Raw genomic sequence first — 13442 nt, 5'->3', positions numbered from 1 at the left:
AAAAATAATAATAATAAAAAAAATCTTCAATCTGTATGATTTATAAGCTTGTTGTTTTCCATGGGGACCAAACAAATGTCCCCACAAAGTCAGAATTTTCTGGTATAACTGTAATTGTGTGGATAGTAGGTCCTGTAATGTAGGAAACCAGTACACACACACATTATTATAATTTTTTTCAGAATGCTTCACCTCACATTCTTACTTTGTTAAAAAAACAAACAAACAAACAAAAAACTATTTTGTGATAACTTTGCAAATATAAGTAAAAATAAAATAAAAAAATATGTTTTTTGCATCATCCCCAAAAAGTATGAGTTAAGGGTCTGAATGTTTTTGTCAACACATTAACCCCCAAGCAAGCCCCAACCCGTCCCCTTTTTCCTTTTCTTTCCTCTTAAGATTAATTGTGGAAATCTGTTTTGTTGGGGATACAGTAAATTGTAATGATCAATTAATACACAACATATATTGAATATATATATATATATATATATATATATATATATATATATATATATATATATATATATATATATATATATATATTATGAATAACAATAAATTATCCAGTTTCTTTATTTTCAACATTTATTAAGTAAATGTTTATTACATCCATGTTTTGTTTATTCGTTGTATTTGCCATTATCCCCAATGATCGCCCAAAAAAAAAAAAAAAAAAACCTGCAAAATGCTTTTTGTTCCGGCGGAAGTGTTGACGCGAAGTTGTTGTCACACGGTACCCGGATGGATCTTATAAAGCAACGAGCAGGCCTTCAAGCCTTCTTTTCGTGACGGACCGGAGCGAGATTGTGTGGTGCACTTCCTGACTCACCGCTGTTCGCGTTTCAACCATTTCCACGAATAAGTCGGTCAGGAACTAGTAACCATGGTAAATTGAGGTTTTACTAATATCGTATTATCACAGAGAAGTAGTCTTTGTTGTCTTTTGAGTCTGAGTCTTTTGAGTCTGAGCTCGTTTAAACACGAGGGTGTAATGAATTGATGTCCCGCCGTTGCGCTGAAGACAAAAACATTAGTTTTCTGGTTGTCATAATCCCATTAAGTTAACAGTTTTCATCGGCTCAAGCAGCACGTTCTGACATGATCTCTAAAAACTTATAAATTAATACCCAAAATGTTTATTTTAAAATGTTTTATATATCCCTTCATGGCATATTTAAGTCCCACTTGAATGGTGGTCATTCTGTGTCCAAAATAGTTTAAAAACATCATGTGACAAGGTTTTTTCACACTGACCATTGTCATTTTAACTCGTTTTGTTTGTGAGTTCACAACATTAACTAAGGTTGGTGGGGCTTACCGATAGGTCAGTTGCAGTGTTTGCAGAGTTTTAAAAGTTTATTAACAGGACATGAATGTTTTGCAGGCATTCAAAGACACTGGCAAGGCTCCTGTTGAGGCCGAGGTGGCAATCCACCGAATCCGCATCACTCTGACCAGCCGCAATGTCAAATCTCTGGAAAAAGGTATGCTTGCACCCCAGTGCTATAGTGGTACCAAATTGATGGCAATGAGGATAATAATATATATATGACATAAACATGAGCTATATCATACGCTATTCTGAGCCTTTTTTTTTTCCACAAAACTGAATGTGATTCTGAATAGGTCAGGTATGTTGTCATTCAACTTTTTTTTTTCTCTCTAGTGTGTGCTGATTTGATCCGAGGTGCCAAGGAGAAGAGTCTGAAGGTGAAGGGGCCTGTGCGTATGCCTACCAAGGTGAGCACCAGTTTTGACGGTCTTGATCCTCTCATATCGAAACCGTTGTAATCAAATGGAAGCTTTAAAAAACTTCAATTAGATACTAATATAATTCACATGCATACATTTGCCAAAAGAATGTCCCAGTTTTTAAGATGCTCGTTATCAGACTGTCATCCTAAAATTGGTTCTATTTTCTTCTTCTCTCTCTCCTTGTCAAGACTCTTCGTATCACCACTCGCAAGACTCCATGTGGCGAAGGTTCCAAGACCTGGGACAGATTCCAGATGCGGATTCACAAGCGTCTCATTGATCTTCACAGTCCATCAGAGATCGTCAAGCAGATCACCAGCATCAGCATTGAACCTGGTGTTGAGGTGGAGGTCACTATTGCAGATGCCTAATTGCTGTCTTCCCACTTGATCAGCTGTGTGTTTGCTATCAGCTCAATAAAATTGTGATTTTTGGATTTGTCTTTTTTTTTTTTTTTTTTTTCATCAACACCAGACTGCTTAGCTCTCCCATAAAATTCATTTGTCATCTACTCCTGTTGCTAGATGCCTGTATGCTGGGGGAAAGTTGACCTTGAGGGTCAGAGTTGAGAACCCCTGCTGTGTGCATTTATTTTGTGGAGCATAGAGACATTTAAAAAGGACAGTCAGTTTCTTTCAATTTTTTTTTTTTTTGGAATCCTATGTTCTTAAATGTTGTCTTGGTTCCTGCAGAAGAAAGAAATGAATACAAGTTTGCAGCTACATTAGTCAGAAGCATGACTAATGTGTGTTTGTATACAAGATGGGTGAATATATATTGCAGTGCTAAAGCAGCAGAAAACTTGAGGAGTCCTTAGCCCTATTCAGATGGGATTAGTATTATCTAGGGACATTTTGAAATTCACCCACATCTGAATTTCTTGTGGTTTATTTGCGAAGCGAAGCCTGTTTTTTTTTTTTTAAATTATTTTACTATAAAAGGGCGCACAGGAAATAAAAACCACGACTCGTCAATTCGCATGAACTAATATCAAAGGACCTCTTTATTCGGCGAAATATGGTAGGTCTTTTGCGGGGGAATTTTTACTTTGCAAATTACAAACGTGGCCGATTCGCATGGGATTAAGATCACAGACCGTCTCTGCAATTATTACAAATGACTGAAGGTCACCAGGTAATACTAATCCAGCGCGATTGCGCGAATAGGGCTTTTTGTCAATAACAGACAACTTGAACGATTTTTACTGAAAATGTGTATAAGTATTCACACGAACTGAAAAAGTGAAATGTTTATTGAATTTCTGAAGAAAGTAACATGCAAATTAATACATATGTTTATGCATCCCTCTGGTCTTAATGATGAATCAAACTATACTATCTAAATATTTTGGTCAGTACTAAAAAAAAAAAAATAAGAACAAGATGTCATCCCAAAAATGAACCTGTAATTTTTGATCTCTCCATCTTTCATAAAAAAAATTCATATCTTGTTAATCGCTGATAAATGCTATATATTTATTTCAAGTAGCTATATATATATATATATATTATACACACACACACACACACACGTGTAAATCCAGAATTTATTTGGAGGTCTTTGTACAGGTTTATTAATGTAATTATATTTTACGCTTATGTGCTCCTATGATTTGCAATGGAAGTAAATTTTAATGTTTAACATGGGTGTATTCACAACACATATAGCATACAATATAATATCTTAAGATCATTCTTCATTATGTTAAATACATCATTACAGTGTAAGAAAGTAAATGTATGTATTTATTTATAACAAGCAAGAGTCAATATTGTGGCAAACGTGTTTTGGAGAGAAACATTTATTTCATAATTTAATTTCCCCCCACTTTTTATTATTTTACTTCAATGAAAGTTTAGATTTTTGGCCATTTTCTTTAATGAAAGGGTGAGGAGGATAAACAATGCAGAGAAGAGAATAAAGTTATTGTTGAATAAAATTAAGGAAAACAAATATATTGATCTTTATATATATATATATATATATATATATATCTTTATATATATATATATATGTATATATATATATATATATATATATATATATATATATACACTGTATATATATATATGCCAAATATATCTTTACTTTTAAAGTAAACGATACATTTAAAAAGGTATGAGTTCTATGCATATTTTGTAATAAAAAAAAAAAATCCAAAAGTTGTTATGCAAAAAGACAAGACCCCTTCCCCATATTTCCATGGAAACAATTATTTTGTTGTAGTATTAGATTGGACTTCTTTGTCAGATATACCTTTATCTGTTGTGCGCACACATGTGACAGAGATGTCACTCATTATGTACATACCCCAATCAACTGCGCCACCCATTCGCCTTCCACTCATCTGTGTCTTTCTGCCACCTTCCCTTGGTCTTTCAGGTTTCCACATTTAGAAGATCACAACTAATGTAATGCAAAAATAATAAGAACAGATGAAATTATTATTAATAATAATAATAATACAATACAGGTAAACAAAAGGTCTTCAATAGTACATAATAAAATAATTAACACTGAACAGGGTGAAATGCTTAGAGTGTCTCAAACCCCCCTATTTCAGCAGTTGTTAGTTCTCGCCTCAGTTGTAAAAAGTATGAAAAATGGGGGAGTGGAGGGGGCAAAAGAAGAATAAAGCATGTATTTTTCAAATATCATCATAATTGTGCGTAGCTGAAACATTTGCAAATATTCTCTTTCCCTCATTTTCTCTTACCGTTTCTCAGTTCTACTCACACAGAATACAAATGATGACAACTCATGCTGGTAGACAAAGCTATACATTTACCATTTTTTTTCTTTGAATAATTAAATCCCTAAATAATTCTAATGCAAGTAAATGGTTGTTAAAATCATAATATTGATTGTTTGTTGCCTCGTGAGAAGCACAAGAAAAGAAAAAAACATAAAAAGCCCCACAGTGAATCAAATGAACCAGCAAAGCAAGTTTTTGAATTGAAAGAACTGATTCAAATGTAAATTTAGGTTAATTAGTATTATCACTTCTTTTATTCAGTTACTTCCTATCACATTCAATTCAATTCAAGTTTATTTGTATAGCGCTTTTTACAAAACAAATTGTTACAAAGCAACTTTACAGAAAATTATGTTTCTACAATATTTAGTAGTTGTCACGGACAGAAGAGAGAGACAACAGGGTATACAGGTAAGTGGATGTTTATTGGGATAATGGAGACAGAAGATGGTATTACGCAATCTTGCAGAGGAATGGTTGAGCTGAGTGGGATGTTAATAGGATGACTTGGGGATACTTGCTGAACAGATGAAGGGTGGACACAGGAGGAACTGACAGAACACGGAGGACAGATGGTGGCAGGTAAGCTGGAGGATCAGACAGTAAGGTATTCGGATATTTCCTAGAGTAGCTCAGAGAGTAGAGTCGGTGTTTCTCTGACGAGACCAGACAGAGAGTGAAAGGAACTGTGGGCTTAAGAAGTGGCAGTGATGAGCGGGTGCAGGTGTGATGACTTCAGTAATCTGGTGATAATGAGCGGATGGGCGGAGTCGGGTGATTGGACTCTGATGGTGTGGCAGGTGTTACTGGTGCCTCCGTGACAGTAGCAGCTAGTAGTTTGTGCACATTTGACAGGTTTTTAGAAAAAATAAAAATAATAATAATACAAGACGTAGTCAGCTAGACGATGAACTATCAATATTATTAATTAAGTTATTATATGATTCAGTCACACATTTAGCAATAATTGTTAGTTCTGTTTGTTGATTCAGGGTTAGCATCATCTGAGGTCCTCTTATCACATAATCAATTTATATAACTAACTCAAACAAGTACTATAGTTTTGATAAATGCACACAGAAGGACACATGGAAGATGGACTTACATAGGGGTGAACTTTATGCACCACTGAGGCTCCAAGTGTATAAAGCAACTTGCTACATGCATCAGACCAAAACAACAACAAAACAACAACAGAATTAGTTTCCCTAAGGTTGTAGGTAACACTTTATTTCAATAGTCCACTTTAGACATTCTAATAACAGTAATTAACTTTGCAAGTACATGTCAACTAGCAGTCATTAGAGTAGACTGTCTGCTTAATATCTTCCAATACTTCATTTTTATGGGTCCACAACATACTGACTATGATGTCAACTTATTCTACTAACCCTAAACCTACCACATCTATTCTGGGAGTAAGAAGACATGTAGTTGCAAATTATTGAGTAGTTGACATGTAGTTACAAAGTTACTTATAGTAAGTAGAAAGTCTAAAGTGGACTGTCAAAATAAAGTTTAACCAAGTTACACTTTTCTAAAAGCATTTGTTATTAAGGGACACTGACAGGTGAAAGGTTACTGACCTTTGCTACTTCACTTGCACTTGCACAACAGGGTAAACATGAGTTTTTGGGTGCCTTTGAACTTCTAAATTCTTGATTTTATCTTTTAACATAATTGATGATGTTATTGATTACTTTAAAGTGACAGCATTCACACAATATCAACAATAACTTGACCCAATTTATTTTAAATAAATGCACAACCAAAATTTACTAAACCAACAGCTTCAATCAACAACAAACGATATATTTACACAGCTAATAAACATATGGATGCAACTGGAACTTGTCTGACATGTTTAAACTTCTGGATTATTTCAAGCAGGTAGTAAAATTGAACGAAGTAAAGCTTAAACTACTCATGATTATTCACATTTTGTAAATAATCGTTTCTGTAACGCGTTTCTTACTATTCACCCTATATCAGAAATGAGCACTATTTAGGTAGTGTTTAAATATAACTACAATTAAAAAGCATATTTTTCAGAATTTCTCCAAAATTACTTGTTGGCTGTTTACGTTTTTCACGAATGTCTTAGATTAAGCGTTTTCTGTGTTTAAATATTTTTTACAAATATATTCTTGTTTTATTCTGTCTCCCAATGTTTTCTATGTCTAAAAATACCCTTTAAATTATACGCTGATAGCTCAAGACCACACAAGAACTTGGAATCGATGCTTACCTCTCAACCATCAGAAGTGATCGCCTTCAGCCAGGGGGGCAGGGTTTAATTTTTTTTTTTTAAGTACCCCTGGGCGCTTGAAAATTGACTATGGAAGCATATGGGTAGCAATATTCAATTTGGAATTTAATATGCAAAAGGACAATGCAATATGTAAAATGGCAATGCATTTCTGTATTAACATTTACAGTTTCCAATACATTTGTGCAACGTTTGGTGCAAAATGAAAATGAAAATTAAATTACATAATTTTAATTTGCCATTTTATACACTAGCTTTAATATGTAAAATGAATACTAATTTTAACGCTTAAAATGTATCACAGAAATTATTAGATATGTATAACATGTTCAAGCAAAAACTGTGGCAAATTATCATTCAAATGCTATTTTTCTTAATTGCATTTACACTCACAATATTTGAATCACTTACGATTGCATTTTCATTCAATGTCCCGCAATGAATGTAGCAAAATTCAATGTGCACATTGAAAATGCATTCCTAGCCGATCACGTGTCCGCCCCCTCCCGCCATGTCAATCGCTGCATGAACAAAGCGGGGGCTTGCAGAAGGTCAGAGACTCAATACTCAAGAGGATTCAAGTGAGAGAACATGGACAAGACAATTGTATGTGTACGTTTTGACAATTTCGGTTTGTCTTTTATATTTCATTCGCACTGGTGGGAGGAGCTGAAACGCTGTTTTCTGTATTCTCGTTCTCGAGTCAAGAACCGGTTGCATCGGTTTTCGGATCATCAGTACACTGAACCGAAAACGGTTTCTTTTCGGACGTGTCCGATTCAAGAAACGAGGGGCTGATGATACTGTACAAGCGGGATTCAGCGTGAAGCCGACTGACTCACAGCGCGTCTGAACAGAACTGGTTCTTTTGGTGATTGATTCTGAACTGATTCTGTGCTAATGTTATAAACCACGGGTTAGATATGTCTAAAATTAGACAAAATGGAAGAATCCAAGTTATGGAATAACTCACAGTCAGAAACTGCGTCTTTGTAGTAAAAAAATGGCATGGTTTTGCAGTGTACAGTGTCACAAACAGAATGAGACTATCCACCGGAAAAAAAGAATCAAATCCAGATAACAGCAATAGTCCAGGCAGGTGCAAGCAGAGTCCAAAACGAAGACAAAAGGGTAAACCGAAATCACAGGCAAGAATCTAAACACAGGAAAACAGTCAAGATGAGACTAACCAAGATCAAGCTCTGTAAAGTAGCTATCGCTGAATGAGGGATAAATGCTAAACAATACTCAGCAGTAAATGTGATGGTGTGAGACTTATTGATATACTGTGTTATTGGCAGGGCCGGACTAACCATAAGGGCAACTGGGCAATTGCCCAGGGGCCCAAGACCTCTAAAGGGCCCAGGGCAGCAAGGGCACGAGCAAAATACTGTATCTGGTAATCTCCCTCTTTATATTAAACAAACTGTTAACACGGGCTTTTGCGCTGCACAGAGAGACGCTGCGCTGTCTATGACTTTAAACGTGAGTTGAGAGCGGTTGAGATCAGTCTCATGCGGACTGACCAATGAAGTGAGGGCCTCAAGTTAAGACCCTCTCCTCATTTGTCAGTCCGCATGAGGTGGGTCAAATGTTTTGGCGAGCGGGTTATGTCAGGCGTTGCTACAACAGAATAAAATCTGACATGGAGATGCTAAGTGGGAGCGTGAAGCAGAAATTAAAAAAGGAAAAGGACATCAGAAACGCAGAAAATTTTAAGTATATACCTAAAATAGGTAATTTCTTCACTCCTGTTAATGTTGCCGACAGTTCTGTTAAGTCAGCTTCCGTCAACGACGAGGACTCAGCTAGCCAGGACTTTTCTACACCGCCAGCTTACGTTTACAGCCCAGAGAGCGAAGAGCCAGCAGCAACTTCAAGCAACAACCCAGAGGCAGCGAGTCTGATCGTAGAGGGAAGAGGTGATGGCGGGTCTCCAGTGTCTCCGCCGGCGCCGTCGCAACCTGAGCCGCTTGTCGAGTCTGGGAGCAGCCCCTGCATCTCAATGCCTCTACTCCCTGGGGATTCTGCACTGTGGGGGCCGTTATGGAGCGGCTCCGGGAAGAAGCGATTTACCGAGGGCCTGCAGCCTTCCAGAACCGGGCCGCCAAGTATCCTGCATTGGTAAGGGGAGTCGAGACTTGGAAGTAACAGGACACGCTCCCTCACCAACGATTTGCTTCACTGCCGGCTCCCAAACAATCAAATTGTGCCAAGGGAATGGCTTCTTTACTCGCCATCAACTGGATCAGTTTATTGCTATGCCTGCAAACTTCTGTCATCCCAAAAGCACGCATTTATCATCGGATTCTGTGATTGGAAACATCCAGAGAGGGTTAGTGATCACGAAAAGAGTGCAGAACATAGACAAAACATGCTGTCTTTATTGCACAGATCTAAATATGCATGCAGAGTGGACGCTTCTGTTGCCCGACAGTGTGAGTCAGAACAGCAGTTCTGGAAAGAAGTCCTCAGACGTGTGGTGGCTGTTATTACATTTTTGGGAGCGAGAGGACCGCCATTTCAAGTCGACAACGAACTGCTGGGCTCTGCGCACAATGGGAACTATTTGGGACTGCTTGAATTGAGAGCGGAGTTTGACCCCTTTTTAAAGGAGCATCTCGAGAAACATGGCAATAAGGGTAGAGGTAAGCCATCTTACCTGTCATCAACTGTGTGCGAAGAATTTATTTCTTTAATGGGTGACAAAACTAAGCAAGTGATTGCAGAGGAAATCAAAAATGCAAAATATTTCTTTGTAATCGTTGATTCAACACCAGATTTAGCACATGTAGATCAGCTAACATTTGTTTTTCGTTTTGTCAGTGCAGATGGCAGCGTAGTGGAAAGATTCCTCGGGTTTGAGCCCATCCACAGCCACACAGGTGTCAGCCTAGCTGAATCTGTGATTGAAATGGTGCGTCACTTGGGGTTAGACTTGTTAGACTGTCGTGGCCAAAGTTACGATAATGCTAGCAACATGGCTGGCAAATACAGCGGGCTCCAGGCACACTTGAAAAAACAAAACCCGCTAATTCATTATACACCATGTGCTGTCCATTCTCTGAACCGCGTAGGTGTTAACTGCGTTGATAATTGCTGTGAGGAGGTTAACTCTTTTTCTGAACTGCTGCAGTCTATGTATAGATTTTGTAGTGTATCAACACATCGCTGGAATACAGTTTTCAATAACAGCGAACATAACATTAAATACACTTTTAAATCCCTCAGCACCACCCAATGGAATTGCAGAGCAGACTCCACAAAAGCTCTCAAAGAAAATTACAGAGCAATTAGAGATATATTAGCCAAAATATCTTTAGACTGTTATGAGAAAACACAAACTAAACTCGAAGCTGCTGCATTGGTCGCAAAACTTGATAAACTGGAGACGGTAATAATGACTATGCTGTGGGACCGGGTACTGCATAGATTTAAGGCAACAAGTGACCAGCTCCAAAAAAGTGATATGGATTTAGCTACTGCTCTTGGCCTTTTGCGCTCACTGCTTTCATATGTTGGCACTCTACGAGAACAGTTTTCAGAGCTCGAAGAATCCGCACGCGCGGTCAGTGTGCAAAACTACCAGTTTGACACTAAACGTGTAAGAAAAAAAAAAGAGATTTGCAGATGAGTCTGCTGATGACAGCAAAGTAGATTTTAATGACAGCAGTCAGAAATTTAAAGTTGAAACATATTACGTCATCATTGACAGACTTTGTTCATGCCTATCCAAGCGCATAGAAGCCTACACACATGTGTGTGACCTCTTTGGGGTTTTATTTGAGAGGGACTGTGATGATTGTGATGTGCGTGTAAGAGCTGCTAAGCTGAGCTCCACTTATCCAACAGATCTGGATAGTTCCTTGTCAGATGAACTTATTCAGTTCAAGCACATTGTGCAGCATGAGACTTCACCTGTACAGCTGCTGCAAGCTCTTGACAGACATGGACTTAAGACAACATTTCCCAATGTTTATGTTGCACTAAGACTGTTTTTAACCTTACCTGTGTCTAACTGTGAGGGCGAGAGGTCATTTTCTGTTTTGAAACGGGTTAAAAATGAGCTGAGGACCACAATGTCGTAGACACGGCTCTCTGCACTTTCTCTCTTAGCCATTGAACATGAACTTGTAAGTGGCCTTGATTTTGGAGATATTATACATCAGTTTGCACAGTCAAAGTCCAGAAAAAAGCCAGTATAAGATGCCAAATGAAAGCAAACATGCACTCCCTTACGAAAGGAAAATATATTTACCAATATATTTCTTAAAATACATTGTGATATATTGTAACATATTATTTTCCCTTTTTATTTTCTAATATTTTATATATTTGAATACATTTAATAATATATTGATGATACATATATTATATAATATACAAATGATTGCCGCTTTCAATATATTGCAATATATTGGAAAAAATAAATATATATAAGAATATATGCCTAATATATTACATGATATTTTCCAATATACTGCAATATATTTTTGTTTCATAAGGGCTTCCTCATTATTTAGGATTAAAATTGTGTGTTTTGCAGTATTTATTTTTATCTTGTCTTCTAGAGAGAAATTGTGTCACAGACATGGCTATCCACTTTATATTTTAGCTATTGGACATGAACTTGTTAGTGGCCTTGATTTTGAAGATGTTATACACCAGTTTGCACAGTCAAAGTCCAAAAAAAAAAAAAAAAAAAGCCATTGTAAGATGTGTTTGCCAAATGAAAGCATTTCAAATTCAAACATGCACTTTGTCATTATTTAGGACTAAAATTGTTTGTTTTGCCAGATTATGTAGCATTTATTTCTGTCTTGTCTTCTTCAGAGAAATTGACATATTTCTAAATGTTTATGTAGTACTAAAACATTTTTAAAATGAGCTAGGATAAAAATGTTTATGAGCAGATAATAGTGATAATTTTATTTATTTATTTTTTCCTTGAGGTGCCAGCTTCATTAAAATCAGGCTTGGGAGGGTTACTTTTAAAATGTATTCAGTTACAGTTACTAATTACTTCATAAAAAAAAGTATTTAGTAACGTAATCCAAGTACCACAATATGAAAGTAATGTAACTGATTACTTTTGGATTACCTCTGGATTACTTCAAGGTCAAATATTATTTTTTTAAAACAACAACTTATTAATTAAGAATTTCACAGCCCTGAATTAATATATATGTAAAGGACTATAGAGACATCTAGTGCATGGTATTGGTATTACAGATTATTTACAGTTTTATTTTGAAGAAAATATAATGAGAAAGAATTTTAAGGAAATGTTTCTTCAACAGGAAAATAGAGAATACAAATTCTTTTTCTTTTTTTTATGAAAATATAATAAGAACAATTTTTAGACAATGGAAAATGTTTCTTCAAAAGCAAAATAGAGAATAATTTTTTTTTCTCTCTTTGCAAATATAAAACTAATTTTTAAAAGTGAAAATGCTTCTTTAGGTTGGATGTCGAATCCTTCGATGAAGAAAGTGTTTTCGTTGCTGGAAGGCACAGTTTGCACTGTACAACGTTGTTTGCATTTTCTTCTTTTTAAACAAAATAGCAGCGGAGTTTCCGCGGGCAGCATATCGTTTAGCAGTAGTGATTCAATCTGCGTCTGAGGAGATTGTAGACAGCTGTTATTTGCGCATGCACCAGCGGGTGGCACACGTGACTCGCGTGTGTCATTAATCAAGCTGCGCTTAATATAGTGTTATTATGCCAAAATACTGATTTATTTAGTTTTAAATGAAACCATTGTAATCCTGAAAGTATTCCCCCTTTTTTCAAAATGTAACTATAATCTGATTACTACGTTTTGTGACGTAACTGTAACGGATTACAGTTACTGGATTTTTGTATCCTGATTACATAACGCCGTTACATGTATTCCGTTACTCCCCAACCCTGATTAAAATGCTGTAAATTGTTGTGGAGGGATAACTGGCAGATTTCAATTTTTTTGTCTTGGACTAATAACTTGATTGCCTTGTTGAATTCTGAGGAAACGGTCACCCTGTCAGGGTGATTTCTGCTTAAAATGAGCTGAGGACCAAAATGTTTCTTGATGTGTTGTCTGTGGTCTTCTGTTATAGCTTTATCAATTCAATACATTTCTATTGGGAATAAATGTTGTTAAATAAACAATGGTTTGAAAGTGGTTGCTTATTTATTAATTTTTGTGAAAATGGAGCATATTTCCCTCCCTCTTAATGTAGTGTGTCAATTTTACCAGATTATACAGATGCTGATGTGTTTTGTTTTCATAGCATCATGTGAGTGAATTTCTTTGATAGGGGACATAGTAGTGCATTTGTAGTTCTATGAGCATTTAAAAATTTGTAAATCAAAATACACCTGATGACGGTTAGAATTTGAAGTATAGAGCTTGGGAAACTACGTCACTGCGCATTGCATTCTGGGTAGTCGCGGCCATTTTTGGGGACACGCTTATCAGTACAAGTGAAAGTGACATGACATACAGATCAAGTGTAAGATTACATATAAAGAAAAACTCAACAAGGAAGCAAAGATGCGGTATTTAGAAACAAATCAAGACAATCAACAAACTCAATCTGCACGAACACAAAGAGTGGTCGGATGATCTTAAAGAGCTGCCGCTCGTAACCTCCCCCAATGTGTTTTCTTACCTTG

At 36.4% G+C, this 13442-nt stretch overlaps 1 protein-coding gene and 1 non-coding gene across 2 annotated transcripts; both read left to right on the top strand.

Annotated features, from left to right (window-relative positions):
• The first annotated feature begins 725 nt into the window (after positions 1–725).
• Positions 726–2197, top strand: LOC128017708 (40S ribosomal protein S20). The gene is made up of 4 exons (XM_052603169.1): positions 726–892; positions 1391–1490; positions 1673–1746; positions 1950–2197. Exons 1-4 carry the CDS (start codon positions 890–892, stop codon positions 2130–2132), a joined length of 360 nt encoding a protein of 119 aa, XP_052459129.1. The 5' UTR covers positions 726–889; the 3' UTR covers positions 2133–2197.
• LOC128017966 (small nucleolar RNA U54) lies at positions 1530–1598 on the top strand. The gene has a single exon (XR_008184657.1). It is a non-coding gene; the product is annotated as a small nucleolar RNA U54 (small nucleolar RNA).
• Positions 2198–13442: the final 11245 nt, after the last annotated feature.

This window comes from Carassius gibelio, chromosome A7 (genome assembly GCF_023724105.1).
Source record: "Carassius gibelio isolate Cgi1373 ecotype wild population from Czech Republic chromosome A7, carGib1.2-hapl.c, whole genome shotgun sequence".
Lineage (NCBI taxonomy): Eukaryota > Metazoa > Chordata > Actinopteri > Cypriniformes > Cyprinidae > Carassius > Carassius gibelio.
Note: the sequence above shows the minus strand (reverse complement) of the source record. Positions and strands in the feature narration are given on the sequence as shown.